The sequence below is a fragment of the Taurulus bubalis genome (genome assembly GCF_910589615.1).
Source record: "Taurulus bubalis genome assembly, chromosome: 9".
NCBI classification, from domain to species: domain Eukaryota; kingdom Metazoa; phylum Chordata; class Actinopteri; order Perciformes; family Cottidae; genus Taurulus; species Taurulus bubalis.
In genome coordinates, this window is record NC_136597.1 from 4,698,168 (window position 1) to 4,722,016 (window position 23,849).

At 41.5% G+C, this 23,849-nt stretch overlaps 1 protein-coding gene across 1 annotated transcript in view; it reads right to left on the bottom strand.

Annotated features, from left to right (window-relative positions):
- spon1b (spondin 1b) overlaps positions 1–23,849 on the bottom strand; it is a gene marked incomplete at its 5' end in the record, with an annotated part of 84,962 nt that overhangs the window by 40,723 nt on the left and 20,390 nt on the right. The window contains 3 exons of the mRNA XM_079223051.1: positions 6,417–6,565; positions 6,889–7,011; positions 7,973–8,046. Of these exons, the coding sequence (XP_079079177.1) occupies positions 6,417–6,565; positions 6,889–7,011; positions 7,973–8,046 (346 nt within the window). The remainder of the gene's footprint in view (positions 1–6,416; positions 6,566–6,888; positions 7,012–7,972; positions 8,047–23,849) is intronic.

Sequence of the window (23,849 nt, forward strand, 5' to 3'; positions counted from 1 at the left end):
ACCATGACAAGCAGCTGCACCCCTCCCCCCCGGAAACGTCCCGCTGAGCGATGCATGAAAGAAGGAAAGAATGAAAGAAGGAAGAGGAACCCAACTGACAAATCCTTTTTTAGAGGTGAGCAAGAGTGCACCGCGGGGCCAGTAGACCTTGAGATTTGCGGACGCCGAGGCGTTGAGTTGGCGTCGGCTTCATTAAAATGCAATTGGCCGGGGCCCGTCACCGCGCTTCTCCACATCAGAGTTGATGCGAGCGGCCAGTTGGTCAGCCGCTCTTGACATTTCGCTTCCCGTGCGATCGCACCTGCTTGAAAGCGTGTGGCATTTCACCGGGACTAATAATTAGGTAGCTTCACATTTGTTCTTCAGTGTCAGTGTGCGCCGCGGCATAAAAAAAGAAGAAAAAAAAAAGGTGGTGGATTTACTCCTCGGTCGGAAGCTCTTCTACGTTTTTTTTCCCGCGTGTGACATTTCCAAGCAATCGATGATTAGACGTGCCGTGTAATTTTGTTTCTCCAGAGCAGGTGAAAAAAATTAGACTTTTAGTTTGTCTGTACAAAAAAAAGGGGACGCAAATCTGTCCCTTCTTAACCCACCGACACAAAATGAGCTCAGGTAGCTTAAAGCCGCGTGAAACGACCAGCAACTTGAAAGCTCATGCTGTCATTTGTCCAAAGAAAGAAGAAAAAAAAGTAAGGATGTGCAGCTCGTTCTGACAGCTTCGGTGAACCGACAAAAAGCGCCTCAGGACTGCGGGCGCGTTCAAACTTGGCCGCCGCTACGTCAACGTTGCCGCCATCCAGAGGGGTCTGTTTCCAGACGGTAGTCAGGGCCGGGACGCTCAGAGTGCGTCGGGCGTATGAACAGAAACTGTGTGTGCCTGGAGCCTTTTTTTTTTTTAACAGGGCTTCATTGCACATATTTTCCACAAGCTCATGCATGTCGGGCCCCTGTCCAACTCACATGCAAAGGGGAGAATTTTGATGGACAACCTCCTTCCATGTCCAAGTTTAAACAAACAAGCGGGAGACGACAGATTTAGGTCAGGATTTTTGCAAAAGTGATGCGTGCAGCAGCAATTCAATTCTCTTGGTTTACATTGGTAAGATGGAGCAGGGCGCTGAGTCAACACCCATTCAGCGGCTCAATATTTGCTCGCAGAAAAGTACCGGCGAATAACGCCTCGGATTCCCATTGGGCTCCGGGGATGAGCAGGGTGAACTTCCACAAACGCCTTTTTTTTTCACCAAACTGTGAAAAATACCTTTTTTTCCTCCCAAAACTGTTTTCAGTCACTAAATGAGCACCATATTTCCGGCCATTCTGTCCAAATAGGGGCCCAATGGGAATCAAACGCTGCCTCGTGACTCTCTGAACAACGCGACGCCTCGGACAGCGTGGACAAAGTTTGACGAGGCGCCTCTCTTGACAGAGATGTTGTGGCTTGTACTCGCATCATCGCGGTGAGAGCTCTCGGGCCTCGTGCGCCTGTCTGCCCGCCGTGTGCCGAGCCCAGGCCTGCGTCAGTTAGGGGAGCGCAGGTCGGCTCCGGGGCGAGAGGGGTTGGTGTTAAGGCTTTGTCCACACATCACCACAGCTGATTGCTCCAGCTGGATGGTTGGGATTCTCAGCTAAGACAGGGATTACTGACCCATGTCGGCTTCCCACCTTTACAGCAGCCACTTCGATGTTCGCCCGGCCTGAACTCGGCCAACCTCAGAGATTTGAAGAGATCCGTGTTTATGTGTGTGTGTGTGTGTGTGTGCTTCATTTTGCTTGTGTCTAAAACCTTGAAAAGGTAACTTCAATATCTCTTTCAACAACCAGAGAACACTTCCATCTGCAAGCCGATGCCCTGTGCATGAGAACACACACACATATGAGGCTGTCAGTCCTGCCGGGGTGCTGGTGAACACGTATACATGTTTGTTTCCATTGATAATAATAATAATCACCTTAGAATCAGGATGCTGATGATCTGAAGGTAATTTGACACTAAGAGGCCAGCTGGCACAGAGTCGCCTCGGTTATTAATCACACAATTAAACCTCTATTACTTTGTCATGGCGTGCCAAAAAAAATGCACTGCCGATCCTTTACCGGCGGGTGTTGAGTAAAAATTATGCAAGTGGGAGATCGGCATTAATGCTTTGTCGTCGCTGGTTCAGGCAAAAAGAGCTGGTCACGTTGACAGCAGCAGTGCTCACAGCTAACATCCAGAGGTCCATTGGGATACTTTATGGTGCGTTCAACTTGTAAATTACAACGTTATCATGATTTGTTCAAATGAAACTTTTTCAAATTCAGTTTTGTGGAGAAACTTGTTGTTGCTTTCACAGCAATACACAATAGATAGAGAGGGAATTATGGCCTGTTTGACTTCATAACTTTAGCTCAAAGCTGCTTTTGTTACACTTTTAAAGGCTAATGCCAAGATATGTTATTTAATCAATAAAAATATAATAATTTCATCCTAATCGTTTGAATTGTCCATTGACACATCTTTTTCGACTACACCTTGAATAAGGAAGGTAGCGCCGTTGTAGCACTTAGATGGCACTTACTGATAGCACTTTGTAGCTCAACTGTATTGAAATTGCACTTTCTTGATTCTTGTTGTTTTGAGTTTGTACTCATGGTGGAATTGCACTTATTGTAAGTCGCTTTGGATAAAAGCGTCAGCTAAATGAAATGTAATGAGTGTTTTGCTATGCAGAAACCAGACTAGAAAAGAAGAATATAAGTCTGTATGAGCCTCTGCTTAACCTCTCACGGTTTTGTAATCCATTAAAGCCCGTTCTTGATCAGGTGCCATCTCCTCAGGAAAAATATATTTTTTTAAGCATTTTCTCTGACAATCTAGCATTATTTTGTCCTGCAAACCCCTCGTTAGATCTGTTTATTCTTTAGTAGAGGTTTGGTTGGTTGGCTTGTGGGCATCGAGGTGTTTTGACTTTGTGTTTTTCTTCGGGCAGACTTTCAAATGTGTGCTGTAGAAGATAACCCTCTTCATGGTGACCACAGCTACTATTTGTGTTTTGTGGTTTTCAAGAAACTTTTGCCAATTACGAGAAAATGACCACAAGACTACTTGGCAATGAGCCAATCAAATTGTAGCAGGGCAAAAGGCAATGAGCGACATGTGGCATCAAATGTGTGCCATTCACTTTCAGTGCCAAAGGCATTGGGCATGACCATGCGTGAAGCCAAAACAAATTAAAACACCATTTCAAACTTTTCTATATTTAGCCGTAGTTACTGCATATGCATTTCAGATCGGTTAAAAACGACCACTAAAACCACACTTTCAGGCCATAGAATATATTATTACAGGTTGTCATTTCAACAGAGGTAAAAAAAAAAAACCACAGATTTAACACGAATAAAAAAAGCTCATTATTACATAATTACTAAATCCAGGAATATGCCTTACGGATCAATAATCAATGACATCAATACACTGGTATCACTGATTTTACAGATACTTACTCCTTATATGCTACCTGTTTGAAGCAGTATTTTCTGCTGCTGTCTCATCCGTTTGCATTATGTTGTGCAGACAACATTCATTGTGTTCATTGAACACATGGCATGTGACTGCTGTGAACACCTAGAGAATTATAATTGTCTGCACTACACGGTCTCAAATAAAGTGGTGAGATTTATTTGTGTAGACATGTCTTTATCCATCTCTCTGTTGACCTGGAAGAAATGTTGGAGAAAGACAGACGTCAGAGATCTTCTCCAGGAGCATTTAGACGAGGAGACGTCTTCCGAAACCAAACTGGAAATGGATTTGGCTCAGTCCAAGCAGACGAAAGCGGAAGAGAGAAAGTGTTTGTGTAACTCGTGAGAGCAAAGAGATCAAATCCTCTGGTAATACAGGAAGCTGAGACTAAGCGCACGTCAGCTCTGATCATGCAGGTGTAGACTTTGGGAAAGGCCATCAGAGCTAAAGATGATCAGTTGATGGGAAGAGACACATCGATTACGCTCCAAGACACACCAAAGATCGTTTTGGGAGACACTGGAAGTCTCTCTCCCTCACAAATATTTCAGTGTTGGCATGTTTGTGCAAAATTATTGGATATTGCATTTTTTTTGTATAGCTTGCATTTAAGTGTTCCCAAAATGTAGAACTATTCCTTTAACGATTTTAAAATCATTGACATGGAGAACATACTCATACTTTTTCTACCATATCAGCACAATACAAGAAATATTCATTTCAATGACTGGTCAAATTCTTGAATGCAATGATATGCTGAGGATTTCCTGTTTCATCTCATTTAAAACGTTGTATTATATAGATACTGTAGATAAATATGTATTTATATATATAAATTAACACAAGTAATTTTCTTTAAAAAATGCTTTCCTTGCCGCTTGTCTGCAGAAAATCTGGACACAGATTTTGGATCAATATTCTTAACTCAGCCTTGAGTTTATATTATTAATATGTCTTATGTAAAATCTTTTAAATTATGGCATTTATGATTTTATTCTATTTTCTTGGATTCTTGGATTTGTGAGTCCATACTGCTTCTCAACTTGAAAATATTAGCTAGAATACCAGCTACAGTTTTAAGTAAAAACACAGTTCCCGTGTGGAAAGAAGAGTCACATCTTGCAACCCATATTTTGCCACGTGAATGCGACAAAACCTTTTTGATTCACGGATTTAAAAGACAAGACCCCCCGTTACAAAATCTGACAACTCAATAGCCGACATTCCAGCGTACAGTGTACAATCGAGCCGTTTCATTCCACAGCTCAATAGCTAACATTCCAGTCTACAGTACACAATCAAGCCATCTCATTATGCTATGTTACAGGCTGAAGTTTCCATTGTGTCAGGGTAGTTAACCCCAGAGACAGGCCGAGCCCGCCAAGAGAGGAGTTAGGGCTGCCCGTCAGACGCTAATGTCTCCACACAACAGCCCAAACCTAAACTGACAGGCACACACCATACTGACAGCCCACTAACAACACGCTATTGTTCGCTCGCAAATGGCCAAGACACACCTTTCAGAGCTCCCAGAGAGACGGCGCCCAGAAACAACCGTGTACTGTGGGCCTCAGCGCACAGGACAACATCAATACGTCACATATAGATTAGGGTTGGTCCATATGGATAAAATCTTCCCTCACAATACATGTCATTTTACTCTGTGATCATTTGAGGAACTGATTATAGATTGAAAAATAACCAGATGATGACATCTATGTTACTTATGCTCAATGTTATGCAACACTGCCTCCAACGGCCTAATTCAAAGACATATTAAGAAGTAATTTATCACTAATTTCATTATAGGTCCAGCTGTAGGTCAGTAGGCATGGCTGGTCGCTCATTCGTCACAGGATTGTTGGTTCGATCCTTAAATCCTCCTGTCCATGTCTCGTTGATCGTTTGGAGTTAACGTTCCATGTAATTAAATTGTGAGCCGTTCTTAAATACATTTTGGCTAGCACGGGGCGACTCCTGTGGTTGCAAAAAAGAAGTCTGGTTGTATAGAAGTCTATGAGAAAATGACTCTACTTCGCTCTTGATTTATTACCTCAATAAACATTGTGAACAGGAGTTAATGATCTCAATCCAAATCTTCTTCAATACAGCATGATGTTCATTTCATAATTGATGGTTCATTTAGGCGGGGCTACCTTGTGTTGACAGGTCGCTACCACCGGTTTGTGCGGTCTGGATGTTCTCCTTGTTTTCGTCTTAGAACTTAAACCATTTCACAGTGAGTTTTTCATGGGTTTGTGAAAAAACAAACGGCCAAAAAGCCAAAATCAAGGTTTAAAAATGACACTCCACAGTGTGGATTGTCAATGGGTGACGTCACGGGTTCTATGTCCACTTCTTTTGTACAATCTATTGTTGAAATGGAGATTAATGTAAAAAAAACACATGACTGAAACATATCTGGGTTTAAAGTAGAAGGACAACGTGTCCCTTTTTGTTCAAAATTCAAACTATGGAACAACTATGGAAAAGAATGTCCATCTGACAAATTGCTTACCACATTCCCCTAATGCATCAGTGAGAAAACTAGCAACACTTGTTGATGTAAAGTAATATGTCAGAAGATTTTGTATTGCAAAACATTTATAGTTTAGGTGTGTTCAATTTAAGGGGTACATATTATTACAGTACCAAATCCTTTAAGGATTTGAATAGACATGTAAGCATTGGACTCACACACAACAAGTATGCTCAAGCATAGCTGTGTCCTCTCATGCACTCACTCACTTGAGGAACAGTTTTTTTGGTGAATCCCATATTTTGCCATCAGCTCTTGTTTTTAGATCATTGTGACTCTCGGAAAAACACATGGAAAGACAATAATAATAATAATAATAATAATAAAATAGTGCCGTTACATCAAAAAAGAAATTGACATCAGATCCCCTACCTTCTGTCGAATCTCTTCCTCCATCTTGATGGGGGAGCCGAACTCAGCGACCTGACGGACGCCCTCGCTGGCGTAGCCCCCGTACTCCCACAGCACGTAGCCTCTGGAGTGAGACGCACCAATCAGAGCCGACCAGTGGTTGGCTCGTCCTGAAAGACATTTTAGTTTAGTTTATTTTTTTCATTCAGGTTTGAGTTGTTTGAATTCTGATAAGCAAGTCAAAAAGGGGTGAATATTAGCTGAAAAGATACACAATATGTGTATTTGTTTGCTTTGGGTGGCTAGCTGTTACTCTGTTTCTCGTCGTTATGCTATGCTAAGCTAACCAGCTGCTGACTGTAGGTTCAAAATGTCAAACATTGTCTTTGCACGTTGTTATATCAGAAAGATGACTTTGTATTTTCTGACAACACTTTTTTGCTATAACCCAGCAGACTTTTTTGACCTGCGGCGGCCAGTGGTCTGAACTCACTTGGGTAGTCTTTGGGATGGACTTTCTCCGACCAGTTGCCGTAGAAGGTGAGTCTGTACTTGGCCGTTCCGCAGGCGCAGCACTCCATCGGGGGAGCTTCTGTGGCCTCGCCAAACACACGCTCTGGGAGGCGGGACATGAACATGAACAAACAACATTTTTAAGGGTAGACAATGCACGAGCCAAATAAATTATAGGAAACAGAGTTCAGGAGCTAGCAGGCAAACAGTGATTGGCCAGTGTGCAAGCTTTGACATTAATGAACACCTGCATAAATTACAAAATAAATGACTACAATTTGGAACCAGTGAGAATGTCACAATAACAAACATCCCTTGAATAAACTGGTATTTAAATGACACATTAGCTTTGACGCAGACTCATAAATATTCAAATGTTGGCCCCAACCAATGTTTTGAAAAGATAGGTCAAGGGGAATACTTGAATATTTATGAGTCGCAAAATTATACTGAAGAGAATCCTTACTCGACATCCAAGTTATAGCAGGATGAGTCAAACATTGAAGGCGCCTGACGTATATCAGCAAATGGAGACCGGGTGGCTTGATTGTCATGTATAATAGCCTGGAAAATTGTATTTGGGTTGAGGAGAGAAAAACTTTGAGTCAAAATCCCCTGAGATGAAGTTTGAAACACATGTCCGGGCTCTGTTATTTAATAGCACAATTAACACGTGCTTCAGAGTTAAAAGAGTCCTGTTGCCTTGCTGTCTGTCTGGTGTATATTTGGGGGGCGGACAGCTCTCCAAATATGGTGTGGCACTTTTCTTCTGCTGTGAAATCACAGGTAACATAAAAGCTGCTCTGTGGTGAAATACAAAGGAATATTTAAATACATCAACACCCAGGAGATACAGGGTTCGTAGTCCTCACAGTTTTCCCCACTGTTTCTGTCGGCCTCATATTTTGTATTTTTTTTAGACATGGTATGAAAGGCTGAGAGCTGTTCTGCTCTAAAAGCGAGAGAGAGGGGGGGGGATTGTAACAGCAGATGGAACAAGGGATAATGGCACCATGATGGGCGGTCAAGGATGAAAAGAGGAGATGACGGGCAGCTGTCATTACCTTTCTCACACAGTCGAATAGTGAGGGAGCCTTCGTCCTGGAAATAAATGATTCTCTTCTGGACAATACTGGCCCTGGAGGAGACAAAAAAAATTAAGAAAAATTATGAGAAATTATGAGGTGCAAAAAGTGCATTAGATGGATAATACTGGAGTGTGTGTGGGTGTGTGTTTTTTTCAATATCTGATCCATGTAGTCCTTGGTGAGAGGGGAAGGTAATGAGTTCCCTGATGTTTTATAGTGGACACGGAGTCCACATCTTTTTCACAGAGAAGGTATTCTCAGGACCTCGTGGCACAATCACACCGCAGCAGTACACAATGAAACAGAGCAATCATGCCCACGGACATGAAGGAGAGACACAGCTGGAATTAAAGTCGGAAGCAGGAAAATAAATCTTTACGCAGACCGCAGAAACACCCCAATTCTAACTTATGAAGTAATAATGGCTGGAAAGGAAACCATACCAATGAAAATAGGTTGTTTTACTAAAGGCAGTTACATTCCTAAATTAATGTATCATATTGCACAGACAGAGCTGTAAAGCTCTGTCTGATGCCATTCCTATAGAAATTCTGAGGTGAAAAGGAAGATATAAAAATGAGGGCAGCAATAAAGCACTGCAATACTTCAACAATACGTTTGCAATAGTTTTACATTCCACTGCAATAGTGTTACAAATACTCCAAGTACTTTTATATTCCCTTTAAACAGTTCTGTAAGTTTGTACTTACATTTTCCTCAGATAAAATACCTCACCTCTGTGATTTTGAGCATTTCACATCCCTTATTTTACATTTTTAGAACTAACATCACCTGTTAGTGCCTGAGTTTGCTCTGCTGGGGGAAACTAGCAGCCTTCTATTGTAAGGTTGCTGCTTCGGATGCAATTTGTTGCGTTTGAAGCTCTTTATCTTTTCTTATTACTCTGACCCACTAAACCAAAGATAATCAGTTCATATTTATGGTCTGACATAACTTCATAGCATTAAAGCTGGTTGCACAGTTCTTTCTTTTGACATGTGGACTCTGGCCATGCGTCACTGTCCACTGCAGAAGCTTGAGATGGACCAGAATCTGTACCGGCTGAGGGTGGACAACGGGTCTCTTAACCGTTATATGTGCAAGACAGTGACAATGAATGAAGGTAACCATTGTGTGGTTATGGCTGTGTGTATCAGCACTGCTTAGCACAGGCTGGGGACTATACCTTGTTTTTATCTATTTGTTATTTACATATTAAATAGGCAGTAAATATATATATATATATATATATATATATATATATAAACTATCTAATTATGTATTCATGCATTTATGTGCATATGTATACAATCTTATGTTCAGATATGTTTGAATAATGGCTTTACAAATTGTTATAGTTGTTATAGTTTATGTTCTAATAAATAAATACGTCAGAGACCGGAGGAATACATGTATAAAAATGTCCAGGTAACAAATGGGTGCCAATATAAACTGATCCTGGTGCAACCGAGAGCCACTATAAGAGTCTTACAGGCTTTGTGGCCAAGAAAAACTACCCTAGACTCCCCGACCATATGTTCCTCCAACCCTATGTTCCCTCAACCCTTTCCCATAATCATATGTTCCCTCAACCCAATGTTCCCATAACCATATGTTCCCTCAACTCTGTTCCCATAACCATATGTTCCTCCAACCCTATGTGCCCTCAACCCTGTTCTCAAAACCATATGTTCCTCCAACCATATGTTCCTCCAACCATATGTTCCTCCAACCATATGTTCCCTGAACCCTATGTTCTCATAACCATATGTTCCCTCAAACCTATGTTTCCATAACCATATGTTCCCATAACCATATGTTCCCTCGACCCTATGTTCCCTCAACCCTGTTCCCTCAACCATATGTTCCCTCGACCCTATGTTCCCTCAACCCTGCTCCCATAACCATATGTTCCCTCAACCCTATGTTCCCTCAACCCTGTTCCCTCAACCATATGTTCCCATAACCATATCTTCCTCAACCATATGTTCCCTCAACCCTGTTTCCCTAACCATATCTTCCTCAACCCTATGTTCCCTCAACCCTATGCATGACCCGCCTTGCTCTGCCTCTGGTTGGCTTACCCTGCTATTATAAACCAACACCAACCAATCTCACCCCCAATGCCTACATCTAACCAAACCAACTACTGGCCAGTCTGATATGCAAGATATCAGCAATAACATATTTGAATATGGGTCTAAGGGAGCATAAGGCTTAACCTGGATGGAAAAAAAGGGAGGGAATTTAGGCCTGAAAAAAGATAATTAAGATAATTATAAATAAAAACGTGTTTAGATCATGTCATTCCACTGCTGAAGTAGGCCCTGAAAGAATAAATTATACGAGATTCATGGTAGCCTCATATCTTACAGTAACTTCAGGTAATATTCATTTGGAGTAGATAATTCCAGATGTAATTTTCAAAGCAATTAATGGCCTGTGCCCAAATTACATTTGAGAATTGCTATCTTCAGTAGAAGCAAAGTTTGTGGAGAGCAGACATCCCAACTGTGATATATATATATATATATACATATATATATATATATGTATTACATCACTTGCAATTATATAACTACTATTTTAGTACAAGCCGTCTGTGTGTCCCAGCAGTAAGCTCTTGTCTTGCAGAGACACATGAAAGTGAGCTGAACAAGACTGACTGTGGAGGCAGAGGAGGGACTGCCGCCATTAAGTAGGAGTTATCTGTTATATTGCTCCTATAAATCTCACGCAGACTGAATGGTGCAATATACCCTGCAACATAGGTTGACTGCTTGGGCATGAAATTGAAAAACAAAAAGGGAAATAAACAGAATTATTTAGCGAAGTAAATTCTTAAATAGTTCCAATGAGGGCAATGGTCAACTGGTTTATTTATCAAATAAATCCATCAATATATCTGGCCATTTGGGAAGACATTTCTTTTCCATCTGTTCACTTTGAGCTTCCAGTACAATATGATCCACACCTACAGTTACACCTACTGCCCGTCTTTATTATAGATATCCCCTCTTCACTAGACGTGTCTGTTCAATCTGTGCATCAGGTTGAAAGTCTCCTTGGCTCTATTTTGAAAATGTGTCAATTACAGGCCACTGCACCTCAGAGAAGGCAGGCAGTAATAGAGATATGTGTGGGAGTGAACAAGTTCGAACAACGTTGCTGCATTTCCCTCTGGTCCTAAAGAGGTCAGAGATTACTTTATATATATTTATCATATATAGCAGTGGAGCTCGAGTCTAAAATGTCTCTACTTCACACTAATCTAAAGAATCTTCGGTGTTGAGTTGTTAACTCACATTATGACATTTTCTAATTAAATTATTATTCAAAATGAGCTATAACAAAAGCCACAATGTTTTTCAGAAGCCTAAATGTGTTTTAAACTAAGCATTAATTGGAATAATTAAATTAGATTTTTTTTCATTTAAACATGTACTCTAGGCAGCCGTGATTAACCGAGTGTTACGTTTAAAAACCTGCAATTATGGACTTTTCATTGAGGCAGTGGAGCTCGTTGCAAATATAACATGAACAATATACATCATCACCTTATAAAGTGTGTGATACATTTGAAAACAATTGCTCTTTTACAAATCCAGAAGAAACATATGATTAATTTACAGTCTCTACCAACGGCAGAGAAAAGCCAGTGTTTCTCCTACCGTTACAATAGGGGGGCCCTATATATATTTATATCACAAGTCGTCATTTAAGGTTCCCTTTCCTATAGAACACCTTGTTCTGTTATTAAACAGAACTAAACAGCCGTATTTTATTGATCTTATCAACACGACAGCTTGTCATTTCTGTCTCTGGTCGCGTTAACACTTCTCCTCTGCTCTGCTCTCTGTATCTCGCACGGTGGAGTTCCGCCCCGATGCGCACAGACATGTGCGCACACGCACACACACACACACACACACACACACACACACACACACACACACACACAGGTGAGCACTGAGCACACAGCAGCGGACAGGTAGCGTCGAAAAATATGTTGCGCGAAAAGCAGACCGCTATATCTGCATTTTAAACGCTCCCAGGGTGAAGATGGCAACAGCAGCTCTCCTATGATGAGCAGCAGAGTTGCTCTCTTGAACCAGGAGCAGCTCTCCTGCGCCAGGTGAAACGAGCCAAAGTGCTCGTGTCTTGTACCAACAATGGTACACATTACAAAAGTACAAAGTACACGGACATAGAACTAAGTCATTAATAAATACATGGAGAAATGCCTGTACTTTCGGGTATATGTTTACGTTTCGCCGTTAATAAGTTACGCTTGCGCATGCGTGACTTGCAGATTTTTGGCGTTTTGCCAGAAGTCTCCGTGGCGTCTCCTTTCTGCTGCTGCGTCTCTCAAAACAGAAAACAGATCTCAGCTCAACGTTGAGCATGAATTGTATCAAATCTACAACCCCGTTTTCAAAAGATGTGTAGAGGAAAGCAGCTCACTGCAGCCACTACTACTGATACAACCTGATGGCTGACACATATCTGCACTCATTCTGTTTTGTTTGGCAACAAAATAAATAGCATATTGTTTTCCACAATGAGCTATTTAGTAGTAACTAAATATTAGTTATTTTTTGCACAGATAGAACTTTATTTTCATTGTTCTAAGTGATTGCAATTAAAAAATATATATTGTCTGATGGGGCAATCTGATTTACTTGAACTGTGACTGCCATTGTCTTTATTCTGTTACATATAAAAGCACAGATGGAGTCACAAAATTATGTTATTTACAGAAAAATTTGCAGAACCACTGCTTTAAGTGTTTGTGTCGTCGCCCACCCCCCTGAAGCTGTAAACCTAGGAGAAACACTGAAAGCTTTGGCTCTTTCCCTGCTGAACGCTCCCGTATGTTGTTGTCTTTCTGCCACTTCATGCAGGAAGTGCATAGTGGCTTTATACAAAAATAATTCTGACCAAAACCGACCAAAACAGTAAAGTTGAGGGCTGTAAAACCAAAACAGCAAGCTGAAAGACACTGAAACTGTCTGAAGAGTTGAGGGGAACTGCTCAGTTGGTTAATAGTTCTATGTTGTTGTTTTTTTACTTGTAATGCTGTGGCCAGAAGCTCACTCCTTGGACAGTTGTCATGAGCGTGGAAATTAGCTATGCAGAGCCAAACCGTCTTTTTGGACCTAACATTTTAACATGGGGAGATGAACAGTTCACAGTACAATCACATACAGACAGACAAACGGATAGAGATTGCTTAGAGTTACACAAACGACTGATTTCACATAACTCTCAGCTATTTAATCTCTTGTCATTACAACAAAAATGACTATTGAAACTTTTTTTAAAAGGTGCAGAATTCCAAATCCAAATCATACCTATGATTGAGGGATTGCCTCTGTGCGGCTCTCAAAATGGCGACGGCTGAGCCGACGGGTAACGGTGCTAACAGCATGAACAACGGAAAAAGTGCGGGCAGAGCGACAAGTATTCACATCAGGGGGAACCAGAGGATGGGCTTCTCATTAATACTTCTGTCCCTTGTCCCCATCCTGTATTTATCAGTGTGGATCTGCTGATGACCACATGTTAAACACTGTTGATTCATAAAAGACAGAGCTTCACCAAACCACTTGGATTCATCACAGAGCGCAGCGTCTCGCCTGCAGCTCCCCCCTGACATCCCCCTCGATGTCGAAATCTCCTCGACAGCGAGATTCGATCGCTGCTCTTTCCTTTTGCCATTTCCCCTCTTGACTCCCTTTGGATCTGGACTCTCAACACCCACCCCGGTGTAGCCTCTCTCTGGAGACGTCCTCTCGCTCTCCAACGGTTCATTCAAGTAGCACGCCCTGTCGAGCTGCCGGGGCGCTGTTGCCTCGGGCACTTGCTGATGTACAGTAAATGATTGGCAGCCCCATGCGAAGCAGATGCCTCGAAGGCGGCACTCTACGCTGAGTAAACACTGAGCAAACTACACAACAATGCAAATGTCACCCGTAGTGAGAGAGACGCTAATGTTGATGCACTTTAAACAAAGAATATTCATTCTTCCAAATCTATATTTCTCCATCTGTTCCCGACCTGCCACACTGATGTATAACCCCCCTCCCTGCCTCTTTCTGTTCAGGTTTCTTATTAAACGCGCTTCCGTTAGCATCTCTCGCCTCATGCATTATATATATTCCACTTCTCAGCGACATGTCGGCTGGCGTCTCTTCTGTGTACCCGGAGGGGCCTGGGCGGCGCTCCCATGCTGTTTGGATTCATGCTGGGAGCTCCCCAGACAGGAGCGCCAACACATGCAGCTGTGTGACTCTTCATACCATCGTGTGTTTCTCTCCATGACAAGTGCTCCCGACTGCAATAATAAACAGCATCGAAGTGGAGGAAACCCCACTTCAAGTTATTGTACAACAACAAAAAACCTGAAATGGTTCATCCTGTTTTATTGTGTTTATTTATTTCCAAATATACAAATAAATTGAGAGTGGAGATGGTACGACACATATTTGTTGGTAATTATGCAGAATTCCTCCCTATATGAAAATATGATCTCTATAAAGGAACTCAAGGATACGTAGAATATGAATAAATATTACAGTTTGTAGAAAAACAATTAAGGAGAAAGGAATCAATTCTTCCTGATAACAGCACAAACTGTTAGTTATATATGTTAGGATTGAAAGCATAAAGTTTATACAAAATAATAATATTAAAGTAAGCTTAGGGATTTGATGGGTAAATGAGTAAGATAAGGATATATTCAGCTGTAATGATTATTAAAAGAAATGCTCATGAGAACCAAGGGTGGTTCACATTCAAATTAATGCTGCCAATGTCATGACATTTTTTAAATAATTATATGATTCTTCCATTGCACCTCGTTTATTTAACTCTCCTTAGACTTTGACGTTGGCAACGCGATCGTCAGCACAAGCTCCTAAAATACTGCTTTTCAATTAACACCCAGTGCCGTCTTCAAAGAGCAGCTAAAACATGCCCTTCAACATCCACTGTCAGATTATCTGCCGCCTCAAACTTGGTGAGTAGCGTATTCATTATAGTTCAAGGGGAGGTTTTGACTCAGCATCAGTGGAGAATCTCAGAGAGGGCCTTCAATGAATCAAAAAACTCATTTTGGGAAAAGTATTACTTCTCATTTTAAATTTAATTATGTTCTGAAAAACCATTGACCGAATGAAGTCCAAATTAACCTTTCCATTGCCACTGCAAATTGGGATCATACCTCGGTGAAATGCTGCATGAAAAGCATGAGGGTGATTGGAGGTAACAATGTAAGTTGGATGGCCTCGCTAATGCAGTAAGAGGCGAGTAAGAAACACGTCTTCTGGGGATTTTTGACTCCAATTGATGATTAAAGTAAAAAATGGAAAGTAAACAGCTACCGTAACTTACAGCTCAATGCTGTACGGTTTGATGTTCAGCAGGTATGTTTGCTTACCATGTTCAGCATGTTGGGTAATATGTTGGCTTGCTACCATTTGCTAATTACCAATATATCCCAAAGAACAGTATGAGGATGATGGGAAGGTCTTTAGTTGTCCATAAATCAAAGTATTGGACAATAAAAAAATGTTGGACCTGTAAATGGTCTTACTTCGGGGATGTGTATTGGCAAGAATCTGGAGATGCAATATGCATCTTGATACAAGGGCTAATATATTGCAACAACATGTTCAATTTCTGTTATTTTACCCTTATTTAACCAGTTAGTTGAGAATCAATTCCTATTTACAAAGACAACCTGGTCAAGAGGCAGCCACCGAGGCCAAGTTGATAATAATAATAACAGGGCTCTCAAGTGTCACGCATTGAGCGTGACTGTCACGTATTTCGGTCTTAAGTCACGCCCTTCCGCCACACAACATATTTCTCACGCTGAAAAAAAACTCTAGGCTATTTAATGTGCCGCAGCGCACAAACATGACCTGGTTGCGCTGCCCTCACCATGGAGGAATCAAGCACGTCTCCCCCGAATCCCCTGGAGCTCTGCAGCGAGGTGCCACTCATCAGCCAATCAAAAAAAAGAAATGGGCTACACGAATAGCCAATCAGAATCAATCAGGGGGGGCGGAGGGGGGAGGAGGAGGGTATGTCACTCTTACCTGTCTTAAAAACTTGAGAGCCCTGTAATAATAATAACTCAAACTTATATAGCGCTTTTCAAGATACTCAAAGATGCTTTACACTGGGGACAAGAGACAGGCACAAACAGAACAAAACAAAAAATGAAACGACAAAGCAAACAAAATGGCAAAACAAATTGGTTGGCTGAAAGCTGCATTGCAAACCGCTTTTTAACTTGGGGTGGACAATGCATGAAAGGCCCACGTCTGATGGTCAAGTTTCACCACTGCTTGATGGCGACGCTACAAATAAGGTCAAGAGTTGGTCTAGGTGATATGGAGAAAATAAAATATCACCATATGTTTGACCAAATACCTTAAAAATAATAGTTTGACTATAATCTTGGGTTTTACCAGTGGCACTTTCACAAAAAATGAACACAATTTAAAGGAAAAATCATCAGAAATGTGTTTATAATGCTCGAGGCAACAGCTGCTACGTTCAAAAAACAATTACTCCAATATTACACTATCAAAAATCTAACATGATATCTGGTCTCGTATCATGGTATCGATATCATATCGCTATATTAACCAGCCCGTCAGGAGCTCATAAAAGTCATGAGCAATCATCCTCTAGGAGCATGAATCTCCTTTCAACTCTTTGGTAAATCAGGTCAGGTATCGAGGCGTCACACTGACAAACTTGCTGCCTCACAAAACAATAAGCGAAACCGAGAGAATGGATTCATCTCAGCTCGAGTTTACTTCGGTATTCATTATTTGTGGGCTTTCACGGTTGACATCAAACAGCAGCCCGGGCGGCTGGCTTCCCGACAGCTGAGCGCACTTGAAATAATCTAGTCCCTGTGATCAATACAAAAAGGCTTCTCTCTGTCTGTGACTGCGTCGAGACACAACCATTTAGATCGTGCTTATCAAGCAGCAGTCAAACTTTTTGCTGTCGCCGAGCTGAGCAGACGACTGGTGGCCTCCTCCTCGTCCCGGAGCGCTCCGAGGAACAGTGGCAGAATACTGATGGGAAGACCGAGCTGGAAGGTCGGTGCGAGGTGAAGAAGTGATGGAACAGACGGCCGGAGGGCAGAGGAGGAACGTTACGTGTGGCCTTGATAACGAGACGAGGAGAGGAGTGATCAACGGGACAGCCGCACTTTGATTGGAAAAACAGCCTCACCCTCTTTTGGCTCTCACACACACACACATACACACACACACACACACGCGCGCGGGCGCTTTTCTCTTTTATTTTTGGGCCCTGGGTGGAAACATTTCCAGACACTGAAAGACTTTTTCAGGACTTTCTGGAGATTAAAGTACAGATGTTAGCTATCAGAAGGACCTTGGTGACCTGGGGTGAAAATCACAAAATAACAAACACACACACACACCCTTCACACAAAAAATTCTCACAATCACTTACACACTCCGTCGCACCCCTGGGGCGCTCGTATATACGGGCACGTCATGCTTGCGAAAGAGAAAAAAAAAAAGTCAAAACAAGGCAGAAATATAATAGAAGCGCTTCTGCTGAAAGTCTTCCTCGTAGCGTACAGCGGTTGAAACTGGATGAAGCTTTGAAGGTGGAGAAAGGAAGAAAGTGGTGGGGGTGACTCACCATTATTAAAGCAGTCTGGGAAGATTTGACAGGTTTCCCCCGTGAAACAGAAGTGTAATCAAGTTGTTTGTACCATACAGTCTCAAGATATAAACAAAACCTCTGACTGTTTTCATCTACAGAAGTTGTCAAACCTGAGGTTGGAAGATCATTTCAAATGCGTGAGCCTTCTTTTGAAAACTGTGAAAGTGTCTCGTGGGTGGAATCAGAGAGCAGCAGCATTAGCAATCGAAGCAACTTTGCTTTTTGCCCCAAAAAGGAAAAAGACAAGAAAAGAAGGTTGATTATCGCTAAAAGTACTGATTCTTAAAGATGTAATAATGAATTGTGTCCATGTATCAAATGACTATGTGTAATATAAAAGGTCTTTTTTTTTGGAGGCACTGGAGAACCAGAACCAGGACTCCACAGGGGACTCAGACTCTGCTGCAGTAAAATGAGAGGTTTTCTAAAAAGGACTCGGGTGTCGACAGGGACCGCCAAAATCAACACAAAATGCAATGCTTTACAATCGTACTTCAAGTCAAACCGTGATGTTTTACTAAATAGTACCAAGTAGTTTTGTTGCATTTCTGTAATCCGGGAGAAAATACGTATATATATATATATATATATATATATATATATATATATATATATATATATATATATATATATTATTGAGAATGCCATATAGTGTAATGGGAACGCCATTTTTAGAAGACAGGGTTGGAATAGTAGGCATGTAATAGTACTGTCTGATCAATAGTAGTATATTACAAACACGCTGTAATGCTACGCTCACACCTTTTGCAACGCTTTTTCGCGTGAGTTTACTCGCTCGACTTTGTGGTTAATTCGTTTTTACGCTTTTTCGCGGTGGAAAGGGGATACGGTTTACCTTTGTGGCTTTTCTCCGTAGTTACTATTTTCGCCATCCACCATTGGAATAACCACTAGTTCTGCTTTATACTTGTTGTGGAAGTCCCTCAAACGTCGGAACATCAAATGCCCTTGTGTCTGGGTTCATAAAATGATCCGTAGTCGCACACAGCTCCGACTCCTCCAGGACAACTGTCTGGATGAAGCCGCTTCCAGCGCTCCTTCACTATATGGTGAAACCATTAATACATTTAACAGCATTGATGCACATCAAACCATAACTACAGGAAATACATGTGGAATTTGCTCACAGGGTGACTTACAACATAGTTATGCGTATAGCAGCATTGATGAGAAACTAACCATTGGAACACAACATCTCTTCTGTGCTACATCACTATATTTGCAGCCGTTTACGTGTTGGGATCGGTTCCCAGTTGGCTGGGCCCGGCTCATTTTCACCAGCAAAGAAGAAGAAAAAAAATGGTGGTAACATTTTACCAGCCGTAATGTTTTACCAGCCGGCTAAACATTTTATTTTTCAATCAGCATATCCTGTCATCTCAATTTCAGGGTGTGGATGCATGTTGAGAACACTAATTAGGCTGTCAAAAAGGGTCATCCTTCTTAGAGAACCAATTACAGATCTAGATTCAATCTTTGAGTTATTTATAAATGTAGTTTCCTGTGCATGTTGAAAGACAAAACTTGATTTGATCCAATAAGGAATGGGAATAGAAGAGCTGATTTAAAACTAGATTTATATTCAATAAAAAAAGCCATCAAAAACAAAACCTTCTGACCTAATCATGGGTTGAACTCTTTAAAAAGTCTCTTAAAAAGTTGGACACCGCCTTTCTTTTTGCCCGAGGTCAGTGGCGATGGTAAAAGCTCAATAAAACTTGGCTGATAGACTCGGATGAGGAAAAGCTGGTTGCCTTTAACGAGACACATCACTATTTATGTAACAATAAGTAAGTAGTGCATACATGGCCGCTTTATGTATGAACACGTGTAACAACTCCTGTTGGCCTGTTGAGCCGAAACAAATAAGTAACTCACAAGAACATTAGGAACGGAGGAGGAGGGCAGCATAAAACACATTATTTTTTAAATACAGTGAAGCTAAAAATGTGGCAGAAAAGTCAAAAACAAGGAGCTCGGACTTCTTAAGCGCCTGTGGAGGCTTTGCATTTGCCGGTTCCCTCCGCCTCCGGCTCTGTGTTATTGGGAGGTAGGATGAATGACAAGAGCCAGGGCGAAAACCTGGCCCAACTGTGGAGGAGGAGGGCAGGCCTGACGGTACACTTCCTGCCTCGAGGAGGAAAGTAGCACGTTGTTTTCTTGAGGTAGTTGTTAGTTGCGGTGCCAGCAAGCGGCTGAGACGAGCAGCGATAGCGCATGGTGGAGGGAGCTGTTTTTATCAAAAGCTGTCGACATGCTGCGCTTGCCAAGGAAGGGATGAGCGCATCGGAGCAGCTGACTTCTTTCAGGTGTTCAGCTCGCACATCGTTTAACGGAGGGGGAACAAGCGCAGGTCCAAGTGGAGTTTGGCGAGTTGTGATGGAGAAAAGAGCAGCGTTCAATGCGGCTGTTGTAATCATGTGCGGTTCATTTGCAGATTCCTTTAAACATAGGGTTACGGATTATTCAAATGCTAACTGTAGTGGTCCAGGTACTGAATGACAGTGCTGAATCGTTTATGCGCTTTTATGTGTGAAACTTGTATTCTGCCGTCTTTGCCAGGACCCCCTTGGAAAAGACATTCTCAATGGGGCCATTCTGGATAATTAAAGGTCTAATAAAAATAATAAAAAAGAAAGTATTGACTTTACTGTCTGACTGTTTGGTCTATAAACTGAATGATGAAAAAATGCCTGCCTGTTAGAAGAAAAACTTATTTACTCTTAATCAACTACTGTTTCATAGTTATATTATTAATCATATACTGTGTAAAGGCTTGTGGCTTCTCATTTGACCCACTCTCCTGTTAAAACATACGTATGCTTTAACAGTGACCTTCTGATAGTCTTGAGACTGTGGATGCCTCCATGTCTCTGTGTGAAGAATGTGGTGTTCCTTGTTATCATATGACCATGCCGATGCAAGCCAATCTGAAGACGTCATGAGAGCTTCTGTGATTGTTTCATTAATGTATTTAAGACATTATTGTATTGTATTTAAGTGAGTGCGCGCTGCAGCCTTCTGTTGTAGTAGAAGCTTCGCATTCAGGTCTTCTGGTATTGGGTTCATAAAACCTTTCTCCTGCCTTCTAAGGATACAAAAAAACTCATTAGACGACCCAACGTCAGAAGAGAAGAAAGGGGTGATGTGGTCTGTTAAATCATGTGATAAGTATCATTGAGTAGGACTGCTACCACCTGGAGACGGGAAGTAAATACGTTACAATAAATATTTGGCCACCCAGGTGAAAGAGAAGAAGGGGGAAATTGTACACAGGCTCAAAGGCGGGAAGCAGGTTTTAAATGATAAGAGGTAATTGATGAGGTGGGGGCAATCAAAAAGAGGAGTGGGTAAGGAATCTAAGGCAAGGAACTTGACAATTCCGCATCATATTGATGAGATTGGGGACAATCAAAAAGAGGAGTGGGTAAGGAATCTAAGGCCAGGCAGAAGGGAAGACAAAGTGGAAAAAACTAAATAAAAATAAAAAGCGCTTAGTATAGGAATAAAATAGAAATAAAGAGAAACGAATAAAGTATGGGGTCAAACACTAGCAAAGGGAGTAAAGAGCAAGAAAATTACAAGAAGTGTGAACAAAACATGACTAACTTTTCTAATCTGTATCCAAGCGATGATAAGGTGGTGTGCGGAGGCCAACTCCTCCGTGTTCTTGCCCATGCTTCCGCTCCTCCTGCGGCAGTGATCTCGCTATCCAGAGTCTCCTCCAAAATATTCCATGCCACTCTCTCACCCTACCACTGCGGCCCCGGACACGCACAGCCAAAATGCAGCTATAATAGCTGGCATGTTGTCTGCATTGGAAGTGGCAAGAGGCAAAACCTATGGCCCGTGCTTCAAAGCAGCGAATACGGGACCCGGGACAGAAACACGGTGAGCAGAACATACCAGTATGTCATAATTCTGAAAACATGGCCTCAGACCCTGAAACTATGTCAAGAACTTCAAAAATGGTGATGACTGAATCTGTTTGTTCTGGTGTTTTCTTCCGAGATAACCAAAACGTGGAGTGGAGCGTGGTCGGGGACGTGGCCGGGGTGGGGAGAGTGGATGGAAGGAGGACACCACAAAGAAGGGAACTTGTTTCCGCTGTGGGAAGGAGGGACACTGGAGGCGGGATTGCTGGAAGGGACGGAAAGCATCGGAAAGAGAGACGCGTCAATGATCCACTTCAGCGGAATCACAAGGTCGTACAAACACACCACATGGGCCTGGGGACACTAAATCAAAGAAATATAAAAGTGTTTGTTGCAAGAGGGAGACCGTTTGTGACTGGATATAATATAAAATAATATTGTTGGTTAATTCCAGAACATACAATCTATTACGTAGGAATTAAAGAATAAAAAGATATGAAGTGGCTCCGCCATTTGGAACAACAACAAACGAGGGACATGCGCACGCTGTCTTACTCTTAAAAACAAAATACGAGAGCTGGTTCTTTAAAGCCTTACGGCAAAAATAAGAATAACAAATCTTTACTGAGGTAATATTACTTTTTTTAGAATCAGAAGGTATTGTGAAAATCTTACCATCTTTTCTCAGAGGAAAGGCTGCTAAACCAGCTACCTCCACAGGGCAGTTAGATTTTACTCTGGTATGTTCCAAAACAATATATAAGAGTGCAGAGAAGGGACTCTGGCACTATTTTGGAATTCTTTGGGACATTAAAGTAAACAAAAGAAACTGCAGCTTTGTGGAGAGAGAGAGAGAGAAAGAAAGAAAGTAAGAAATAAAATAATGTGAAACTGTTTAAAGCTGATAAAGGTTCAACACATGACCGTATTGAGAGTTGTGTTACCAAGAACTGATCTAACAAGCCTTTTAGGCATAAAGAATTGATGAAGACCATTTTACTTTTGAAGTTCAACACTTCATTAAATACAATAATAAAAAGAAAATATGCAAACAAGGGATCCACAGCAAGCAAAAATAAATAAGAATAAACATAGCTGTGGGAGGGATGGGGAAAGGGTCCTGACGGTTTCCTGAAGGTAGATTCGTATTGCCTTAAACATTACATGGAGATACAGCTCTTTTTAGCCATGTGGAACTATGGCTAAACAGGTGGGAGGGTATCCAGGAGAAAGAAGGTGTTTAATGCATATGTCTTTACTAATCACTCAAATAAAAATAAATTGCCAGAACCAGAATATCCATTTCAGTACATTTGCATGAATTCTATTGAACTCAACCAATGTGAGGGGAATAAATATTGTCTAAACGATTATAAAATAAGGTTTTCAAAATAGGTTGAAGTATGTTCAACTAATTCATCAGATGCTTTAACAGTGGTGGCAGAAGCCTTGACGAAAGACATAATACCGAGGTTCGGGTTTCACTAAGAAATAATTTACTGTGATAACGCCACACATTTAGTAAACAAGGTCTTAACATACTTGGCTGCTGTATCTGGGACAGAGGTGAAATATCATTGTTCACTGTCCCCAGTCAGCAGGACTAATAAATAAAAGAAGTGTTTACTGCATATGACTATGCTAATTACTTACAAAAATATATAATAATTTAGTTTGATGGAAATAAATATTTGTTTTGCAAACACTGCAGAAAGTGAACCAATTGTCTGCAGAGTTTTGCCACTGATAAACCTTAAATTACGGATACCAAGCACCTCTTATGTGAAGTCTGGGTAAACAGGGATTTGAATTCAATATGATTATTTGTCTGAAACCAGTGAAGATACTAACAGCATATAGGAGGCTTAGTGGTGTCTGTAAGGCAGGGCTTCAGTGGGAAACACTTGCAGGGGCATCTAATTAGACTACCAGGTTGATGCCATTAGAGGAACAATAAAAAAGTTACATAGTGGGGATTCAGGGGAGTATACACTATCTGTTGATAACACTGGACAGGATGTCCAAACTTTTTATCAAAATAAGGGTAAATCAATTTCCAGACAAGGCCAGTCACAACTATTGATGATAATGTCACCGCCAGACAGGGTAACTAATCTCAACAGAACTACATACTAACTGAGACTCTAAACACTAGAGACCAGGTTCACTGCGTCCTACAACCAATCTTCTCCCCTGAACTGCCAAGTAACAGAAGTTGTGCCGCCTTTCCA